General features: G+C 44.2%; 1 protein-coding gene and 3 pseudogenes across 2 annotated transcripts in view; 3 read left to right on the top strand and 1 right to left on the bottom strand.

Annotated features, from left to right (window-relative positions):
- Positions 1-9,403: 9,403 nt before the first annotated feature.
- LOC147426010 (aldo-keto reductase family 4 member C11-like) overlaps positions 9,404-22,241 on the bottom strand; it is a 43,979-nt gene continuing 31,141 nt past the window's right edge. For both annotated transcript variants that reach the window (XM_086497894.1, XM_086497893.1), the window contains 2 exons: positions 10,052-10,231; positions 9,404-9,956 (listed from right to left, as the gene is read on the bottom strand). In XM_086497894.1, the coding sequence (XP_086354020.1) occupies positions 9,729-9,956; positions 10,052-10,231 (408 nt within the window). In that variant the 3' untranslated portion in view covers positions 9,404-9,728. The remainder of the gene's footprint in view (positions 9,957-10,051; positions 10,232-22,241) is intronic.
- LOC147426013 (putative pre-mRNA-splicing factor ATP-dependent RNA helicase DEAH5) lies at positions 10,296-11,064 on the top strand (annotated as a pseudogene).
- On the top strand, positions 11,153-12,166 carry LOC147426012 (putative pre-mRNA-splicing factor ATP-dependent RNA helicase DEAH5 pseudogene; annotated as a pseudogene).
- Positions 12,960-14,106, top strand: LOC147426011 (putative pre-mRNA-splicing factor ATP-dependent RNA helicase DEAH5 pseudogene; annotated as a pseudogene).

Raw genomic sequence — 22,241 nt, 5'->3', positions numbered from 1 at the left:
GGTATTGCTTTGTGTCAGAAAAGTTACATAGAGACATTGCTATGTAAGTTTGGACTTGAGTATTGCAAACCAATTTCCACTCCCATGGAAACAGGTTTGAAGTTGAGTCTTCATGATGGTGGTGATCCTTCAGATGTCACTCTTTACCTCATTTATGTATGCAACACAAGGCGGATATTCAATTTGTAGTCTCACAAGTCATCAAATTTATGCATAGCCCAGGGTCTAAGCATTGGCAAGCTGTCAAGAGTATTTTTCACTACCTTAGTGGCACTTTACATCTTGGCTTGTTTTATCCCAAGCGGGGATCATTACCGCCAGACTTACATGCTTTTTCGGACTCATATTGGGCTGGTTGTTTTGACGTGTGGGTGTCCATAAGTGGTTTTTGTTTCATGCTCGGTAGTTCATGTATATCATGGTTGATCAAGAAGCAACCTACTATGGCCATTTCTAGTTCTGAGACTCGAGTACATGGCAGTCTTCACAGCTACGGTTGAGTGTGTATGGCTCAGATGCCTTATGGTTGATTTGGGTGTTGGACACGACATTGCCAACACTATCTACACTGACAGTCATAGTGCATTGGCAATTGCGAGGAACCCAGTTTTTCATGCTCGCGAAAAGCACATTGAGGTGCATTACCACTATGTTAGGGAGAGGCTCTCAGCAAGAGAGATTAGCTTGGCTTATGTGCCAACACAGGACAACCTTGCAGATCTTTTCACAAAGGCATTGTCTTGTGAGAAGCTCGAAGCTTTCCGCAAAGCTTTGGGCTTACACCCCTTTGTGGACTGATCATGTCCTCAGGGCATGGCACTTCCCTTTACTCATGTGCCAGCTCTTGTTCACAACATCACTCCAGGGGGGATTTGTTACCATATACATGTGGTAGTGATGTGTGTGAACACACTAGGACTGCAGGGGCATTTTTTCCCTCTTTAGGAGGTTTTTTCCCACGTGCATTGTATATACTCACATCACTCCAGGGCTATCTATCTTTCCATTGCACACTAAGTATACACTCTCTATTGTGTGCCTTGAGCTTCCTTCGTCTTCTCCAAGCTATGTGTGTTTCTATGCAACTCTAATTCCAACAAAAAGTCACACATTATGCTTATAGGACAAGTATACGACACTGTAAGAGAGAAAATTGAAAATTTTCAATCCTAGATAATGAGCGCACTTATTATCTCTTGATCCCAAATTGATCCATTTTCACTTTTTCTCTTCATGCACACTATCCTTATGATGCATCAAGGCCCTGAATCCCGTTACAAGCCAAAAATCACTCTCATTACTTATTTACAACACCAGAAAACTCAATAAGGCTTTAAAATCCCAAGAATTGGCCTAAGGGAACCACTTTCTAGTCTAAAATATGCAAGATCACACTCAGATCTTGGGAACATCTCCTACAACCTGCCCAAGCCCAAAAAGTTGAAAATGGATATTGTAGATAATAAGCTTCGTTCGTATGCCCTCATTTTCATTACTAGTGCTTGCCTCCAAGTTAATTCCCTTGTTTCTGAATACCAATGACAGTGGAATGGATCCTTTACAAAGAGGAGAGTCGCTTATCGTTTGGATTTTCTTTGCGGAGCCGATGGTCACGCGAATCTCAAGTGTTTAAACAAGATCATGAGAAGCTAAGAAACAGTATCTATTGTATGTATGATGGAAATAAGATTTTACCCGTTTCCCTCTTTGAATGGATAATGAATTCTCTAGCATAGCATCACCTAACTGTATAAGAGTACCCTATATGAAGCTTTTCTTTTTCCCTTGCTTCACGGGTGCAAGCAAAGGGCCATGGTCATCAATCAATGTGAGATTTGGCTACAATGACATACAGTTTCAATTAACATCTATTTCCTAAACCACATCATACCACACAAATAGTCATTTAAAACATAAAGATGCTCCAGCGACATACTAGAGTACTTGCTTGCACAATATCCATATTCTCCTCTATTTTCTTGCCCTCTACTATTTCTTCCTCTTTGTGATTTTTTTTACAAGGATCACACTTCTAAAAAGATATCAAAGCAGAAAGTAAAGAAAGAAACTTAAGCCCAATAAAATCAAAATGCAATGGTTGGAGTAACAATGCTTACTCTTATCTCGAAGCCATCACCAATCCGCTTTTTTATACCAGCAATGCACACATCCTCCGTCCTCATATACTCCTCTAATGCCTTGGTCATTTCTCTTTCTATGAGAACATCTTCCGGCCCCTTGATTTGCTTATCACTCTCATCAAAAGCATTCCATTCCTGACACAAAGACTTCTTCTTGGTTTTGAAAACTTTGATTTGTTCCTCTTAAATTTATAAAGTGGATCTTCAAACCACACCCTTGAATGCTTTTCGTATTGACTTACTCTTGCCAAACTCCTATTCCTCAAGCCTTGAGGTCGACCAACCTTGCGTAGTGGAATATCACACTCAATATTGTGATCATCATGTCGACCCTCTTCTCGTAGCTTTCTTCCATCGCAATGCATTGCCGACTTGTCCTCCCATCATCACGGCACGACATAAATGTAAGGAAGCCCTGCATCTTCCATTGTTAAGGGTGAGGGTGTAATGGTGCTCCAATGGAAAAAAGTAGAGCTCCTTCTTTTTAAGGTTGGAGGGGAAAATCAAGCCTTATAACTTCTTAAGTTATTAAGGATGGGAGAAGAGCATTAAACAAAGTAGATGAAATGGTGCTCCACACCTTGTGAACTAGGGAGGGTGTGTGTGTGTATGTGTGTGTGCAACAAGCCGCGCACATGGAGCCTTGATTGCTCACATATCCGTTATTGCAACGTCGACCCGCATGCAGCAAAAAGCGTGCAGCTTCTTTCCAACTCGGATCACGCACGTCAGCAATCCCAGTCAGCCTCCATCTGACGGTTGAATTGCCTTCCCTCTCCCCGGCCTTGATCCCCCTTGCCACTCGGCCGTGTCGAATAGCAACGAGGCTGAGTGACCATCCCTTGCAACATTGCTCCCGCCAATGGCTCCCGGGCTCCGCCAGTCACCATGCGGTTGCAGTATTATAGGGAATGGTCCTTAAAGGACCATTCCCTACTGAATGACCATTCCGTAGTCCTTCAAAGTTTAGATGTAAGGGCCAAGTCACACCATGTGTGAGCAGGGTGAGTGGGGAGGAGGACACCAATAGGTCGCACCCACAGGAAAATGGGGGTGAAAAGAAGTTGCAGGAAGAGAATCACGCTGCAGTGGAGGCTTTTTGTTGCAGGAAATTTTTCGTAAAATAAGGAGAGAAAGGGTTCGGCAAAAAAATAGCTTAATACCATGATTTTTCCAGGTGCTAGTAGAAAGATAGCACGGTCTCTACAAATATGGAAGAAAACACGCACTTTTCTTTGTTGGTAATATTCTTCTTCTCAATCCCCTTGCACACACCGGGTGCGACCCAACTCTAAATTAGGTTTGGCTAAAGTTATTTTATTGCTTCAACAATATATAGTGTTTCCTTGGCTTTATAGAGAGATAATATTTTAGCCTCAAGGAGTTAAATAAAAGTTAAAACAAAAGTAGAATGAAGGCCAGTAGCCTCCGGAAGTCTGAATGACCAAAAACATAGTCCAGAGGAAACTAGTGACAAAAGCGCTTGCCTTCGGTTTCTGGGTGCATAGTCTTGGTCGTTCTTCTTGTATACTTTTTTTGGTGTATGAGGAGAGCGGCCTACCCGACTCCGAAAACAAAACAAAACAAAATGACCAAAAACATGGAGAGCTTACTGGCAATTGTACAAATGGCAAAACATGTAGCCTGCGAAGGCCCGAAGGGTTACGCCTCATCACAGCTCACCTAAGCACAGGTCTTTGTCCTCACACAAAGGAGGCTTTGGTCCCTTTTTCTTACAAAGTTTATAAATATGGTTTTTTCTTGGTAGGTTGCATTGAGATGGGGTTTGGATAATAGCCAAGAGCTTCAACAAAGCAAGGATGGCGGAGAATTTTCAGGTCTTTGGTTGGCATCTCAGTGATGAGGATCATGGAGCTATCAGTAAAATTTGACGAGAGCCTCTTCTTGCACCGCGAGTTTGGCTCTTACAGAAGTGCTCAAGAGTTATGAAGTAGGGAATGGGCTCTGGCAGGCCCATTCCACAGGTCACATGACCGACGGGAGCCGGGAGCGTGCTGTGGAATGGGCTGATCAGAGTCCATTCCCGGCCATCACGCGTCGCTGCCCTTCTGGCACGTCAGCAGCGAGAATTACGACAACTTGTAATTGATGGCACGTCAATAGCGGGAAATTCCAAGCGGTGGCAGACTTGTTGCAGCCGGTGTGGCTGAGGCAGAATCAGTGCCCCAACGACCGTGATGGGGTAGGGAAGTGACCATTCCTTATAATACCTGTGACCCCTTGGCGACCAGCGGAGGCCGGGAGCCATTGGGGAGCATGTATTACGCGGGAATGGACACTAAGTGTCCATCTCGCCGGGGGAGGGGGCCAACAGAGATAGCATTATTTAGTACACTCAGTGGTGCAGGCGAGCGCTCAGTGGTAATATGCACCTGAATATGGCGCAATCAAGGTCAGATTAGGGGAGAATTTACATTACGCATGATAAGGTGTCATCACCTCATCAATTTCAGAGAGCTGACATGTCGTTACCTCACTGGTTGCTGCAGGTTTGGATTACAGGTTGCAAATCTGATGCATGCAGAGATGATTGCGGGCAGTGACTTGGCATGCAATCATTGGCAATAATTGGAGGAGCTAGACGATGATTCCGCATGCTGAGCTGGACACCTGATATTGGTTGTCTACGCCTCTGAGATTCTGCATGCTGAGATATCATGCATCGAACAGACCTGCACGCTAATTCTGTCCAGTAATGTGGGCGAGATGGACAGTGCAGATCCTCTGCACACACACACACACCACCCCTAGTAACTATATGGCACGGCTCTGGGTCAGAGGGGATCTAGGGCCCAAATTTGGGGCACAAGGCGGTTTTAATCTCCGCCGTCGGATCACAAAGTGAACTAGGGGTGAACTAGGGGTGGGTGAACTAGGGGTGAACTGAGGGTGAACTAACCGTGAACTAGGGGCGGGTAAGCTAGGGGTGGGTGAACTAGGGGTGAACTAAGGATGCCTAAACTAGGGTATGATCATGTGCCATGCCAACATGAATAACGACGCGCGCTAACGTGGTGGTAGGGCATTCGTGTGGCAACCGAGACGTCCCAGGTTCGACCCACACCTAGCGAGGCGGGTGAACTAGGGGTGAACTTGGAGTGAACTTGGGGCGCCATTTTTGCCCCGAGTTCACCCTTAGTTCACCCCCAGTTCACTGCGTGATCCGACGGTCGAGATTATAGCCGCCTCGCGTCCCCAAATTTGGGCCTTAGATCCCCCCTGGCCAGAGCCGTGCCATATAGTGACGAGGCACACCCCCCTCCGGAACCTCGGACCTTGATGAGATAGGGAATGGTCATTTAGTGACCATTTTCCATAATATTGACGACCCCATGGCAACCGGCGGAGGCCGGGAGCCGTGGTGTGAGTCATGGTCATTTACTGGCGGTCAAGGTCGCTGGGAGGGGGCTAACAAACTACTTATGCCCGTATACAGTGAGCAACAGGTTACACTCAACGAGCTCACCCGTTTCCATGCGTAGCAGTGTCAGAGCACACATGCTAGGCAGAGCCCACTCGCATACATTTCCCATTCTGAGAATTCCAGCTGCTAACTTGGCATATTTCCATTGATAGAGTGGTTTATTACGGGTGCTGATAGGGCGTGCAATCATTGGCAATGGTCGACGGATTCATTATGAGTGCTGATGGGGCTCGCGTTCATTGGCAATCATTGGAAAACATTCTCTGTGCTGACTTGTTAAGCAGACCGTACGTTTCCCTTAGCTAAGTTGGCAGAACTTCATTGAATGCATGGCAAGGACTTATTGTGTGCTGACCTGGCAGCAATCGGGGGCCTGCTGGAGTCGATTCCGCTCAAGAAACGCCAGGCGATGGAGGGTCAAGATCCGCTGCCCCGCGACCAACGACCTTGACGGGACGGAGAAATTTGAACCTCATTATCTTCTGTTAAAAAAAAAATTATTTTACGGATGAATATATCAATGATGCATGTATATTGCTAACTATCAGAGTGCATGTAAGCATATTGTTTAAAAAAATTATTTTACAAAATGAATATATCAATGATGGATGTATACTACTATTAGAGTGCATGTTAGCATATTGTTGCATAGATAGATCCCTCCATGCTACCTACTTTCACAAAATCTATCTACTCTCAGTGCTTAATATCAATATAGCACAAATAAGTACATCAATGAAGCTTCACATCACCAAACAATGCAACTTTCTGATTGCTCTAGGAAATGTAACTCGAAGATGGATTTTGGTATTCTTATCACGTTGTGAAATAGAGGAAAAAAATTGTGTGTGGACCGGCTAAGAGCCAGACCTCTCAATAATTTGCAATTCTTGAATCAATCATTTGAAGTTACGTCCCACATATTTGAAGCTTGAATATCATATGTATTAATCGTATCTCTTCCTAAGTAAGAGAAAGACCTGCTGATTAACAATTTTCTATCTAAGCAAAGAACATTTTCGTAGAGTCAAGGCATGCCAATGAGTTTAACTGTATTTGCTTGATACACAACTTTCCTTGTGCATTAGTAGCACTCCTACACTTCACGCGAAAAGAAAGAGCAACTTTTTTTTTCGACGGACCAGAGAGCCCACAGGGGGAGGTGCTTATCCCTTTCAAATATTAGCCATGAAACATGATCAGGCAAGGGTCATGTACCATCGGGCAAGAGCCACGCGTAGGCATTACCATGGCCACCTGATTGATGCACCACATGCTAGGAACAACATAGAGAACTCGTAGCAAACAGCTAGGAACCTCCTTCTGGGGTGACCCACCCTAGGAGGAGGATGCACTCAAGTGTCCAAGGGCAAGGGCCCTAGCAATATGAACATCAAGTGAGCACAAGGTGTCCCTCTAGAGGTGACCCAATGAGGCATTTGAACCCACAACCTGCAGGTTGAGAGGCCAAAGCCTTACCATTAGACCAACTCTTTTGGGACAAAGGAAGAGCAACCTGCTAACTTCCTTTCTTTATAATATTCCTAATGCCACTAAAATGATTGATACAAAGGGGGATTGGTTTTTAAAGTGGTAATGTGTGCGTGCACGTGGGTGGGTGCAAATAAGTCAACAAGTTGAAAGTATCATGCAAGCAAGGTTCCCCAATACTCGATTTTAATTCACACGAGGCATTGCAAGGGACCAATCACAAGAGAAAGGTATCAAGTCCATAAATAAGGGAAGATCTTCTCAATTGCTGGTAACATGGATTTGACACGTATACATAAGAGGTGTACAACCATGTTATGATGTGGAAATGTTTGCATTGCTTGAAGTGACTAGACACATTGGCATACACCTTTTGCATGCACATATCCTTGCTAATGAGTATGTTAACTAGGCATACTAGGATGAAGTGCACACATCCACCAAATTACCCACAATAATGTTGTTCTTGTAGAACCAACCTTGACCCCATTAGTCAAGGATACAAGTAGTCATCAACACAATTGTGGGGGGGCGGGGGGGAAGAGAGAGAGAGAGAGAGAGAGAGGCTCATGAACCAACCAACCTTTGCAATGAATAACTAATTATGAATACGATGGGGGCAATGTGTTGCATATATACCCATCTAAGTAAATTGCCCTATCGAGACTTTGACAAATAAGTGAAATAAATACCTAAAAGCAATGCTTACATTGCCTGATGTGAATAGACACACTAGCATACAACTTTTGCATGCCCATATCCTTGCTATTGAGTTTGTTGTCGAGGCATACTAGGATGAACTACACACATCCACACAATTACCCACAAATTAATGTTGTCACAAATTGTAGGACTTGTAGCACCAACTCTAACCCCATTAGTCAAGGATTCAAGCAGTCATCAACACAATCAAGCAGCCTATTGCCATCATGTTACTCACACAACTATATGGCACCATCACATTTTACCAAGAAAATTAGTAATCAAAGAGTGCAGCTGAGATAATTAAAAAAGACATGTGTGCAAGTGTATCAGAAGTCCTACATCAAAGGAAGCAATGATAACCATCATGCATACAACTTTTCCAAGCCCATATTCTTGCTAAGGCTCTCTCAAAATAAAAGTAGTGGACATTACATATATTGCATACATTGAAAACCTCAAGGTGATTCTAACAAACAACCTCGTTGCCAAGGAAGAGGGAGGTGTCTCCTCTTGTAGTAAATGAAGGTAGTTTAGGCAAGGAGAGTTGGCCTACGACATGCAAGTGTGGATGTGGGCACAATCCAATAAAACTAGCTGTTGTGAAGCATCAAATTTTATAAAAGAAGAAAAACTGGAGGTTAGTTTACAAACAATGCGTTTAAAATTCATGATTCAAGAGGAGTAATTATTTAGAGCTATACAGCTAGGTTGTCAATAATGCATGTATTTATTATTGTTATTATATGCCCGTTTAAAAGCATATTAAATGTTGAGTTGCGGTGTCATCATATTGCATATGCAATACTTAACCTCTTCATTGGGTTGGTGACAGCTCCCATCCTTCACTATTGGGGTTAATGCCACAAGTTGCATTTTAGACATGGTTGCGCAGTGCATACTTATCAGTTGCTTTCTGACGTAATTGTGCCTCCCTGCATGGTCACACATGCACCAATTATTTGTCTTATATGCAACTAAGCAAGGCCTTTTGTAACTATGACAATTTTGAATGAATAACATCCTATGGCCAGCCCTTACTCCCTAGGGGGTTTTCTTCTTTCAAAAAGGTCTTCACACATTGTTTGGCATGAGTCTCATTTGAACCTTCTGCATAAATGATTATGAACTATGGCAAATTATGGCTCAAAAGTGAACATTTGCTGATGGCATGTCATACACATTGTCCTCAAAAAAATGGGCTTTATTGTATTTTTAACCAGCTAAAATTGGAAAATTTTCAAGTTTGTCATGAAGAAAAATGGAAAAGCTTTATTTGTTGTGGGGTCATGTCGTAGGCCAACTCTCCTTGCCTAAACTACCTTCATTCGCATTTCTTATCCATGGCCCCGGCCTCGTGCCTTGGACAGGAAGACGCACACCGGTATGCTGGTTAGGGTGTCGGCCCCACCTGAGTTGCAAGGAATCCGTGCAGCAAGGGGGTGAGGCATTCCGAGGTTTTTGCACATCCCAAAATTAGTAGTGGTTAAGTGTTGATATGAGTTAAAGCTCGATCCCTAGCAATGTGCCCAAGCTATTTCCAACCAAATAAAACAGCACCGAGAATGCCGTGAAAAATGAATAATTCCTCCATAATTTGCAAAATTGCAAGACAAAGCAGGTATGGTATGAAGCCTAGTACTGATCAAACATTTATTCGCTATTACAAACTACAATTCTAGCACTCTGATATTTTATGCATAAAATCCTCCTCTAGGGTTCATACTAGGCTGAATTATGTACATTAAAAGTGGCCATTTGTTGATAATTGAGTCCAGTTGCATTACCCTGAATGATTAAAAATTTCGCCAGGGATCGGTGCTATGCAACTTCATTGAAGTATGTACCATAAACAATGAACACCAGGTAGTAAGGAGAAACTTATCAGTGCCATCATACTAGTGTACAGTTTTTGGTCAATAATATTAGTAACCAAAAAATAGTATGGCTTAAATTTCTCCATCCCATAAATCTTGAACACTTCTATAAGGGCCAAACTCAGGGTGGCAGTAGGAGGTCCCATAAATATTTTTCTTTTGTTTGATTCTGCTGAGAGCATTGTGATCTTCATCACTAAGACACCAACCAAACACCTGAAAGTTCTCTGTCATCCTTCCTTTGTTGAAGCTTTTTGGTAAGACACTAACTCCATTATCCAAACCCCATCTCAACGCAACCTACGAAAAAAAATAAAAACAAAACAGGAAAACATGGTGGTATTTCAGAGTTCAACAAGATGGTTCAACCAAAACCTTCCTTGCGAGAAAAAGACCTGTGCTGGAGTCTTTCCAAGTTTTGCTGCAATCTCTTTAAGGATTGGCTCATCCAAAATTGCTGGGGAGCCCCATGACTCACGAGGAGCCCCGAGTGGAGACCATGCACTTACGTGTACATTGGCCCTCTTACAGGTTTCTCTTAACTGCTTTTGCTGCCACATGGGATGCATTTCTACCTGAAACAAAGATGCACATTACTCTCACTACACTCATCAAAGCCAGTTTTTATTTAATATCATAATGCGAGTTGCATTCCTTAAAAGAGTAAACATGTAGCAGCCCTTTTTTTCTGTTTACTTGGTAAACCTTATGTAGTTTTGTGAAATGAGACCAGAAGATTAAGCGGCTAGCCTCAATCCCAACCATCAATTGGGAATTAATCCAACGTTGAACGTTGTCATTGAATCTGCTTCTTTTTTTCCAAATCGCCTGAGTTAACAGTATCTTCTTCTTTTCATAATGTCACCAAAAAGAAGCATGCAGAACGGCGACGAAAGCTTTATAGTACTTGTCCCTCATTTTGAAGGTCTGCACAGAGCTGGAAGCCAACATCGGCTGTTCTGACAAAGTGTTAGCACAGCTCATCATCGATCTCGTCCAACAGAGAGAGCAGCAGGAAACGTTGCTGAAAGCCTCATAGAGAGTGGCACTTAGCTTCCTAAGTATTTCGTCAAAAGTGTGCTCACCAGCATTCATGCCGTTCTTCGCCCTAAAAGCCTAAAAGCAAGACTGAAGACAAGGGAAACACAGAAGTAAGCATTCAGATTCAGCCTTCCCTATGCTTTCTGTCCCTAATGAAAGAGGGAGATTCGAAGATCTGCAAAACGAACTTGAGCATGAGGCTAAGATGAAAGAAGAGGAACAGCACAGAAGCAGTGGTGATGGTAGACATGACAGCAGAATTGAACGCGACAGCCGACATGATGGCAGAAGTCGCACAAGAGATGATGATGAAGACCACACTAGACATGATCGACACAATGATGGAGATCAGGATGGATCCAGATGATAGAAACCCGAACTCTTCAAAGGGCATCAACCACAAAAACTTGAGCTGTTCAATGTTTACTGAAATACGGTTTCACGTGTCATGGATCATGGCTGCTTTGCACAGCTTGCGGGCTTTCGTGATTGAAAGGAAGGGATTGTGTGTGTCTCACAAATTGTCACATGTATGATCAAGAGTATAGGTTACAGTTGTTTCCATGACTGAGAATAAAATTAGCCTTCCCATGAGGGAGGTGGACCAAAAGACAGCACAAGATCATCTACCGATGAAAAGAAGCTCTTTGATGAGGAATCTAATCCCTCTTGTATGATTCAGCCTTCAACAGGTCACAAACGGCTTTCTGGGATTATCATCACAGAGGAGAACGAAAATGGCTCTTCTAGGCAACCACTAAAGAGAATGGGTTCCCTTGAGAGACGGGAAGCTCTCTTGTATCAAGACAAAGGAGTTGGAGAGGAGCTCGAAATCGAGCTCAATGAGGATGAACCAACCTTCTGAAGAGGGCAAACGAGGTACTCTATTAATGTGTCACTTGTGAAAATTGTGAGAAATCCAAATGGTTCAATTCCGAGAGCTAATGACACATACTGCTTTAGCCAAAGAGAGGAGAGGGTTGCAAGAGCAGCAACAAAGGACCATGCTTGATCCCATCCCAAAGGATCTGAATCGTTTGTGGGAAGATCCCATGCAGGAGAGCATCTTGCCCAGGATCCTACTCTCTGCGTATGACATGCCGGAGTGGAAAAAAGATGCATTTGGTAAGGCACCCACATTTGACCAGCCGTCAAAGCTACCAATACACGAGCAAAGACAAAGTTATCATGTTTACAAGAGCTGAAAAATGAGCTGCTTAGAGCAGTCCATGAGAACCAGGTTTTAGTCATGATGGGAGAATCTGGTTCAGAGAAACTACACAAGTTACACAATATCTAGCAGAAGCAGGGCTACACAACAAAAGGAAAGATTGGCTGCACACAACCTCGAACAGTGGTTGCAATGTCTTATCGCCAAAAGGGTTGCTAATGAATTTGGTTGCAGGCTTGGTGAAGAGGTTGGTAACACAATACGGGGCTTGACAAAGTTGTCACAAATCAGCCCTTAAGGTGGGGCGCCCTTTTTTTAATAAGCCAAGGGATTGGATAATTGAAAAGCCAAAGGTCTTATAAATGAAAAGCCAAAGGTAGGACAAATGAAAAGCCAAAAGGTCAGACAATTGAAAAGCCAAGAGTCAGGGGCACTCAAAAGGCTAGGCCAGTACCTATATAAAGACACCTTCGAGGGCATGTAAGGAGGAAAAAATTGATCATCAGTGTTTGGGCGATCTCTCTCTTTGAGCATTTGGTGAAGATGACCAAGGCTTTGAGCTTTCTTGAAGACGACAAAGGCTTCAGCACTTGTAATGATCAAGAAGGCCTTGAGCACTTGTGACAACAACTTGTATTGGCCATCTTTTGCAATATAGAAGAAATCCCCTTCGGGGGTGCTTATCTTGAGGGCCAACACATCTAGGGAAGGAACTCCGCCTTCTTGTCTCTCTCCCCCCCCAAGTTGAATTGTCTGCTATTGTGATTCACCATATGTCCTTAACGTACAAAAAGGTTTCAATGGTATCAGAGCTCAATCAATTGTTCAAACAATCCAATCCTTCAATAGTAGAGCAAGATGGTTTCAAAGTCAACCTCATGCAAAGATGAAGAGGAGAACGACATTAATGATGTGGATAACGCGGATGTGCTTGAATTGTTGTGAAGTTCACCAACATATAGGGCTGAAATGGTGTTTTTGTATTTTACTCAAATCTCACCGCACCAGAAGTTATCTAACTCTCCGGGATGATAGTACAGGAGATTGCACACGTGCCCATATAATTTTCATCGCGATTGACCATCTGGAACATGGACAAATTAGGGCTGAATTTTTTGTTGCGTTTACAGGTATGAACCAAGATGGGATAATTGGGGATGTCAAGGTGGTGAACCGGCCACTAGATCCCTTGTGGCGGTGATGTGGAGTCGCCACGTGATCATCCGCCGACTACTTCCCAAAGGGGATTATTTGGGCTTGGTTTACGTGGTTTTAAAATCACTTGTAGCTTGCCTATTGTCCCTATAGGGAAATCAAGAGGAGAGCTATTCCAATTTCTTGTCACAGATTAGCAGTGAGCACAAATGGTCGATAGTGGTTTTTACTGATTGGTTCTTTTCTTGGCCTCCTTTGAAGGGTGCTGAGCTGACGGCACTCTGCCATCACTATGTACTTTGATGAAAGTTGCAACAAGAATGACATAGTAGTCAAAGTATATGACTGATGGACTGTTTCTCAGAGAAGTGCTTCTGGATATAGCCAGCAGCCAGCTCTCAGCGTACTCAGTCATCATGCTTGATGAAGCACATGAAAGAAAAAGACACACTGATGTCTACTTTGGGCTGCCGAAGGACCTCGTAAGGCGGAAAAAGTTTTGCTTTTAGTCACCTCAGCTACCCTTAATGCTGAGAAGATTTCTGGGTACTTTTTGATTGTAACATTTTCATTGTTCCAGGAAGAATGTTTCCTATCAAGATTCTTTATACAAAGCAACCAAAGAATGACTATCTCTAGACGCTACACTTATTACTATTATGTGGATATATTTAACTGAGTCTAAAGGTGATATCTTTCTCTTTTTCCAACAAAGAAAGAATTTGATACAGCTTACCAGATCTTGTAGGAGAAAATGAATTGGTTGGGTCCCAATGTCTAGTTTATAGTGCCCTTCCTAGTGAAATGTAGAAAAGGATTTTTGACCCAGCACCCATAGGAACAAGGAAAGTGGTGGTTGCAATTAACATTGCAGAGGCATCTTTAGCCATTGATGAAATCTATTATGTAATAGATCTAGGTTTTGCTAAGCCGAATGCCTTTAATCCCAAGCTTGGGTTATATTCACTTGTCATCACGCCCATTTCTCAAGCTTCTACAAAGCAAAGAGCACGGTGAGCAAGTAGAATGGGACCAAGAAAGTGCTATCAGGTGTACACCGATCAGAGGGGGAATAGGAATTAAAGGTTAAGAACAACTGTGTAGCTGGAAAAGTATGTCATGCTCTCTAATGTGAGTGCCTCTTAGTGCAATGTGCAGGAAATCTCACTCCAAACAGAATAAACACTATATAGCAATGGAAGAAAAAACAACTCAAATGACTCAACAGTAGACACCAAGCACAATGGAACTTGACTAACTCGTGAACCAGTACAAACTCTAGCTGCTGACAGCACACTCAGCTCCAAGCCTGGACTCACATGTACAATGGGGGTGTCAAGGCTCCATCTGTACGGGGAGAGTACAAGTGCTAAACTGAGGCTTGAGCACAAGACTCAAGATTCTAGACCCTAGACTCATAGAAAGTATGATGCATCCGACAACTAGAACCAACTAAGCATATATACAACCATAAAGAGCAGCCAACGGCTAACAAAATATCTCATAGTCCAGTTTTGTCTATCTCTAAACTGTGGTGGCGGTGAACTTGCCACGGTGTCTACTAGACCACCACTCCCTTAGTCTACCACATGTCATTGCACGAACGAGTCCACCGAGTGTGAACCCAAGACCAATTATAATTGTCTGTCCAGTGCAAGTGATACTATAGCCCTGCTACAGTTTGCCCGCCACAAAACCACTGCCCGTCTCGGTGAGAGAAGACACTAAAAATTTCATAGTTACCCGGAACGCGGAACGGGAACGGCAACGGGATCCCCGCGGAACGGGGGAATGGCTAGGGGTCCGGAACGGGAACGTCGCGGAACGGGAGGTAAAAAAACACCCAAATAGTGCAATTTTTAGCTCCTTGTGTTTAAATACAAGGAGTATTAGAGTGCTTTGACTCTAATACTCACAAAAAACTCGTTTTGAAGACCATTCAACCTTGCTATGACTAGATGATGTGAGAGAGAGAGAGAGAGAGAGAGAGAGAGAGAGAGAGAGAGAGGGAGAGGGAGAGATTTGAGAGAGTGGGAGGGAGAGGAAGAGAGCTTGAAGGCTTGAAGCCTTGAGCCTTGAGAGAGTGAGTCTTGAGAGTGAGAGGGAGAGCTTGAGCCTTGAGGATTAGCTTGTGAAGAGAAAGGGGAAGGGGGGTGCATTTTATGAGTCCTTGAGGCCTTGCACACTTTCAAAAGAAGCCCAAACATTTACTTCAATTTTTTCAATTTTTGCCAAATTTGTTTGTAACCGTTGGCCGTTCCAGGGGCATTCCGGAACGGTCCGGGGGCGTTTCGGAATGTTCCGGAACGGCCGTTCCGGTTTGCATTGGCCACCCGGAATGTCAGACATTCCGGGACGTTCCAGAACGTTCGGGAAGAGAATTGCCCCCCGGAACGCCGAAACGGGGGCTAAGGGGCGTTCCCCGATAACTATGACTAAAATCTGTGAACGGAAACTTCTCTGTGTACTAACACAGCTGAAAGGAACTGCATATCTACAACACAAAGATGTTGAGCTCAACTCTCACGATAGTGTCAACCAAGAGAGAGTCGTCACCACTGTAGCACCCGAAGTGTCCACTGTCTACCTCCGAAGGTGGAGTCGTATGATCAATCATAGGAGTTGGCTACAAGAATTTTCTCGGCCTCAAGGTAAAAATTGGCGGGCTCCACTCACCATGGTGCACCAGCGATGGCATAATTGAAGAAGCAATCACCAAGCTCAATGACATTCTTCATCTTGTGTTCATTAAGATCAAAACTATTGGATCAAGGATATGCATATGCGTGTGCCACTTGAGCATTGTATACTCACTTTCAAGGACAAAACATGAACGGATGAAGCTGTTATGCCAATCTTCACTTCTCAAGGGAAGAAAATTTTGGATCATTGAGGACTGACCACGAATCAACTCAAGAGTGAAAGCAAGCGAGCTCAAGCAGTTAGACTTCATTACGGTCTTTGAGGGCCCTTTAAATTGGCAGTTTAACAAAATGGCTAATTTTTGTTTAGCACTAAGCATAGATTCCTTTCCTCAAAAATAATTTGAAAGAAATAGCATTTCTTGGTTTTGTTTCGAAGGGTCACAAGATGTTTTAGGTTCTTTTGTCTTTGTAAAAAATGGTTTGGACCATTAGAATATGCATGAGGCGTCCGCTTGAAAGTTTGAATTATCTTTCTCCCTTACGTGGTGAGCCATGATAGACATGTAAAAGAAGGCAATTATGAAGTGAAGTTTATGACCATACGTCCCATAAACTGTGTAGAAGGACCTAACTACCCATAACCCATAGGAGTCTGTACCTATCTCACTGGACCAATCCACGCGTATCCCATAGCAGCCTGGGTATGGTAATCTTTGGTGTGCAGTTGCTGAGCCCCCATATATCCTTGTGATACCATTTCTTAAAATCGTCCATGATTTGAGATTTCACTCTCAAGGCCTAGCGCAAAGCAAAGATTGTAGCATCGCAGTCCGCTATTGCGCTCTAAGCAACACACAAGCATCCCTCCATGGCCGCATAGATGGTTGAATGGCGTTGGTGAGTAGCAACTAACCTCTCTGCTCCAAGCTTAATGGTAGCTATAGCGTTCTTTGAATCCTCCAACGTCCCCTCATGTAGCCTGAAAAGCAAAGCTGAGACTGTCGTAATCGGCGTCAAAGATCCAACTGAACGGGACGGGCACCACGTGCCAACGGAAAAGAACAGACTTGACCACTTCAAATAACAACTGAACTGAAAGAGATACACGACACACGAGATGGGGAGTGGCGGAGTTCCCACCCCAAGAGAGCACTGCCCCCAAACCTTGCTGCCCCTTTCCGCATTTCTTTATATTGCTTCAACAAGGTACAATCCTTGGAGTTCCCACCCCAAGAGAGCACTGACCCCAAACCTTGCTGCCTCTTTCCGTATTTCTTTATATTGCTTCAACCAGGTACAATCCTTGCGGCTTTGCTCTGCTTCTCCCACTGGGTAGAATGCTAGAGTAAGAGCCCAGGGCACATATTTAAAGGCCTTTGGCCTCTCAAAAGCAGTTACGTGGAAAGCTTCAAGTTCTAAAAGCATTAGTCCCAAAAGCTGACGTCTAAAGTTGCCAGCAAGTTTCACAAAAAACCGTACAACTGTCAACTCATCAACATAAAACGCGGAACTCCGTACACCTGCCACGTCATCAACATGCAACACGATTTGTGGGTGTCCGTATTGTCCAGCCACGTCATTAGCTGCTACGCAAGTCTTCTGTGTGTTTTGGTCCTACTTTATTTTAATCCTAGCCACTTTGGGCCCATCGAACGGGGTCCCATAAGTTGGTGGGAACTTCTTTAAAATTAGGCCCACTCGGCGAGGACTTGTAAATTGGTGAGAACTTCTTCTACTGAGGAGCTCCGTATACTTGCCATATCAGTAGCCTACAACGCGATTCGAGGGTGTCCGTATTGTCCTGCCACATCATCAGTTGCTACGCAAGTCTGTGTCTTGGTTCTACTTTATTCTAATCCTAGCCACTTGGGCCCCATCGGATGGGGTCCCATAAGTTGGTGGGAACTGTTGCTAAATTGGCTTTATCTAACAGGAAAATAATTCTAAATGAATTATTGGATTTATAAGTGAGAGGGTTTTCTCGCTTGGAACACAAAGGAAAAATAATTCTAAATGAATTATTAGTGAGAGGGTTTTTCTCACTGGAGACATCCGAGTACAGAGTATTCCTAGTGCATCATTCAAAGTAATGACGGAAGAACTGTGAACCGGAATATCTATAAGTCCACCAGGAACGGGTACTTCTGATGTGTCACAACGGATGGGTGACATGGAGCATCGGAAAGAAGTATCCGACCATCCGGGAACGGACATCTCTGATGCGTCATAGGATGGGTGACATAGAGCATCGCGAAGGAGATTGTACCGTAAGTTCGGTAGGAAAGGACTAGGTGATGGGTATTCCTGATGCGTCACAAGGTGGGTGACGGGTGCATCGGAAAGGGAATATCCATAGTCAGAAGGAAATTCCGAACTGTGTTGGTATTGTGCACAAGGAAAAGCAAGCACTTGAATGAAGATGGGTTCAGAGGAAACTTTGAGGAAAAGCAGATGCTTTTTGAGAAAGCAAGATTGCCTTTCGGGAAAGAAGATGCTTTCCCGCGAGGAAGTCTATGTCTGCATTGCAACTGTGCATGTGATTGCATCCAGGAACGCCTGGGAAGTGCTGTGAAAGCATTGTTTCTAACTTATAAGGTTTTATTGAGTTTTTGGACAGATTCATACCACTTTTAGTGGTGACCGGCTGCCCACTTAATAAGTGGGCAGCCTATGATTAAATGAAGCAATATAAACCAGCCAGCGATTTTTCTCTCTCTTTTTCTGGCAGAACAACGAAGCAAAAGAAAAAAAAAAAAACAGTCGCGACCTCTACGCGAGCAGCCTGCGCTGAGCTATTTTTGCCGTGGCCAAGGGCTATAAAAGGATCACCTGCAAAGAAGACGTTTTCCGGTGATGCCCATGACTGTCCCAAGTGTACCCGATGTCGCCAAGACCAAGTGCACGAGTTCTCTCGAGCGTGTTTCCATCGCGACAAGCTGCTGTTTTTCTCTGTTTTCAGCCCATAAACGTCGTCGACGGGGCTGATTTACGAGAAGGAATCCAAGAACACACCTCTTTTGTGTGTAGGATTGGAAGAGAGGATTTTCTATTTGGAGATCTCTTCCGAGGAATTGCTCTTCAAGAACCGACTTGCGTTTCGAGCGTCAAGACTTTGAAGGTAACGATTTTCATGTTATGATCTCCGAATATTTGATTGCAGGTGTACCCCCTCTTCATGAGGGAGTAGGAAACAAAGGAAGGCATGAGCCTCTGCAGGAGAAAAGCGCTCTGAGGAACTAGAGCCAGATCAGCCCAAGGGTTTCGTACCCGAGTTTGGGAAGTAGATCCACGGATCGGAGAGAGGTAGTCTCTCAAGTTTGTGATCCGGAAGTTGGGATTCCCAAGGACTTCGTGTCCGGGAAAGTAGAGTTGTTCTGCGGGAAGAGGACTCTGGAAACAGAGTTGGAAAAGAGAGTTGCCAGGATGTCATGCCCCGAGTCTGGAAGGTGAGATCCAGAGGCGAGAACCTTGGTTCTCAAGGATTTGGAATAAGGAACGAAAGTTCCTTGGAATAGGGTTTTGCCCTAGAAATCGGAAGCTGAGGCTTCCGGGAACCATCGAGTCTTATTCTAGAATGAACGTGGTAATATGTTCGACAATACGAATGAGGGGTTGCAGCTCCTCCCTGAATAGGACTGCCACACTTCCTGATCCCCGCCCTCTATGCGTTGATCTCACTTCCTGCCTACAAGTAGTCTCCCAATGGTATCCCATCACTCTAGATAATGTGCCGCCAGCAGTCTGATGCGTTTCCGATAAAAAATAATGTCTCTTCCCCTAAAGCTATCCTCAAATGTGCCTACATCTAGGATGATTGATCCATTAGAATTCCATGCTGCCATTTTAAGGTTGTATAGACTTCTCCTCAATAATAAAGATACTATTACAGGGGGGGGACCAGCCCATCTTCTGGTCCCCAGTACTGTGTCGATCTTCTCACTCTCTATCCCTCTATCTATCTATTTCTCTCTATATCCTCTGGCTTCAGTAATAAGTGATAAATCCTATTTATCCGAATGTATTTTATATATGCGCTCCCGTTTGTGACGGGAACTTCTTTTAACATTAGGCCAACTCCGGGACTTGTAAGTTGGTGAGAACTTCTGCTTGCTGCTGCTGCTTCTTAGGGTTGAGACCCCTCGGCCAGTATCTGTAGGTAGGCTCAAGTCTTCCGTGGCTTGACACGTCAGCAGTTTGTGACACTAACAATAGTGCCAAGTGGTCCAAGGCTCTGAAGATGCACTGCAGGTGAAGCTCAGAGCATGCTCAGTGGGTGAACATGAGGTAAGGAGAGGTCACAAGGAAACTGCAGGTGGTGTGTGAGTAGTAGTAACTTTGCAAGGAGTGAAGACGAGAGTGGTAGGGGAAGGCACAGAGGCAACCGAAAGGTCGGAGTCTCCCATAGACACAATACCTTGTGGGGAGCGAGCCAGGAATGGTAGAGCTGACCACCGGCACAATAGAACCAGGGGTGGATGTAGAATGAGAGCGTCGTGGAATGTGGCACTCTCATCTTGCTGAGTAATCCGTCGTGTCCTTCACGACTTTGGCCTTTCTCTTTTTCTTTGGCTGATCTGCGGCACTTCCAAGTGACTTTCTTTGTGTCTTTGAAGTGAGCTGTTGAGATCCCTCATCCACCTCTACAAGGCTGACATGGATATTGATGACACAGGCCAGCATTGAAAGCTCACTTGAGTGGATTGCACTTGTGCTCTAGAACTCTTTGCCCTCGACTGCACTGATGTGTACAGTATCTCATGAAACCCACAGGGTAAAGGATGTATCAAGCAGTACAACCATCACAATGTGGAAAAGTAGTGGGGATATCACATCTTCCTTCTTGCTCTTTGATATCTGTAACTAGAAAAGAGTATTTGAAAACTACCAAAAGCGCTTTGTTGCTCTGGTATTGGGGGTGATCGGGCTAAAACAAGTCCTGGCATGCCTAGATTGTAGCTTCCTTGGAGAGCTAAGAGTATGTACATGTGGCCAGCTTCCAAGATGGAAAGCTTGTTATTGCCATAGCATGACCAATTCCTGTCACAGCAAGTACGTGGATTCGTACCTTCAAATAAAGGTTCAAAAGCTCATGCACAATACCTACAGGTACATAATTTGTAATGCAACAGCAGCCAGCGCCTCTACACCCAGTTTCTCCGGCTAATCCCCTGATAGGACATTGCGAAGAGATGGACTAGAGAGCAGCAAGTGAACATTTAGTGAGAGCTTTGTATGGCTTTTGGTTATTGCAAGCATGTTAATCTCATGGGACATTAACTGAGGATTGCTCTTCTTTTTGCTTTTGGCAGTTTCTTCGTTGGCGTTGGAACTCCCTATTCTCGAATCTAAATCCGAATCAAAATCCTCTTGTGCAAATGCTCTATAACTTTCGTCACTAGGGGCTCAAGGTCATGTCCATAACTCCATGGCTACTCTTGTCGGACTCCAATTCATCTTTAGAACTAACCTGCTTTCAGTAGGTGCGGGTCTCCTCCGCAAGATCTCCCTGCACGATTGCTTTCTACTTCCAGTTATGGAGACACATTGTGCAAGAGAGATGAGTGCTCTTATCTAGATCAACTACTCAAATGCTAACAATTTCACAAAAGCATATGTACAGAGAGATAAGTGCTCTTATCCTGATCAATCACTCAGATGTTGACAATACCACAAAAGCATGCTGGAGATGTACATTGCAGATGCGATCGATATCCCAATAGCATACATGTATCATCGAGAATCACTGCGTCCTTTTGTTGTTACCTAGTAGCAGCCATAGCGGAATGTTGTCAGAAAAGCATCAATTAGGTGCAGTCTCCTTTGCATTCCTGTGTAAAAGCTACAATTCTCAATTTTTTGCCTGAAGATTGGTTGCAATGCAGGTAGGGTCGGTACAAAGAGAAGGTCGAGTAAAAGATTGGGGGTAAATAGGGACGAGTGGCATAGGTAAGGGGCGAGGGTAAAGGTAGATAGGGTAGGGGGGGTAGATAGGGATAAAGGGTAGGATAAATAGGCACGAGGGGTTTGGTCTAGGTAGGGGCCAGGGGTAGGGTTGATAGCAGCGAGGGTTAGGGCAGGTAGGGATGAAGGGTTTTGGGTGGGTAGAGCCGAGGAGGAAAGGCTGGGTAGAGGAGAGGGGAGCGAGAAGATTAAAGGTGGGTAGGGCCGAGGGAAAGGTAGATAGGGGTGCGCGGGAGAGGTGGATAGGGGCAAGGGGAGGGTGGTTAGGGCGAGGAAAATTAGGTACATAGGGGCGACGGTGGGTAGGCTATTCTGTGGTTTGCAGACTTCAACAAGAAAATGGATTTAGTCACTCAAGCTGTATAAGGCGAGGGTGGTGTTCATACTTGAGCAAGAAAAATGGAATTTAATCACAAGATGTATAAGGTAAGGGTAGTTGTATGCAGGGAGAATAAAAGGCTAGGATGAGACAACATAAGGTGTAAGTTTGTGCAATTTGCAGAAGTTACGATGTTTGAGAAAGATTGCACATAAAAAGCCGAAGATAAACTACTAAAAAGAGCTAGAAATCCAACGTACATTAACAACAGAGCGCTGGAAATAAGATAGGTT

This window comes from Adiantum capillus-veneris, chromosome 24 (assembly GCF_014529385.1).
Source record: "Adiantum capillus-veneris isolate H3 chromosome 24, ASM1452938v2, whole genome shotgun sequence".
Classification (NCBI taxonomy): Eukaryota; Viridiplantae; Streptophyta; class Polypodiopsida; order Polypodiales; family Pteridaceae; genus Adiantum; species Adiantum capillus-veneris.
The sequence above is the reverse complement of the archived record's forward strand: the minus strand, read 5'-3'. Positions and strand labels throughout refer to the sequence as shown.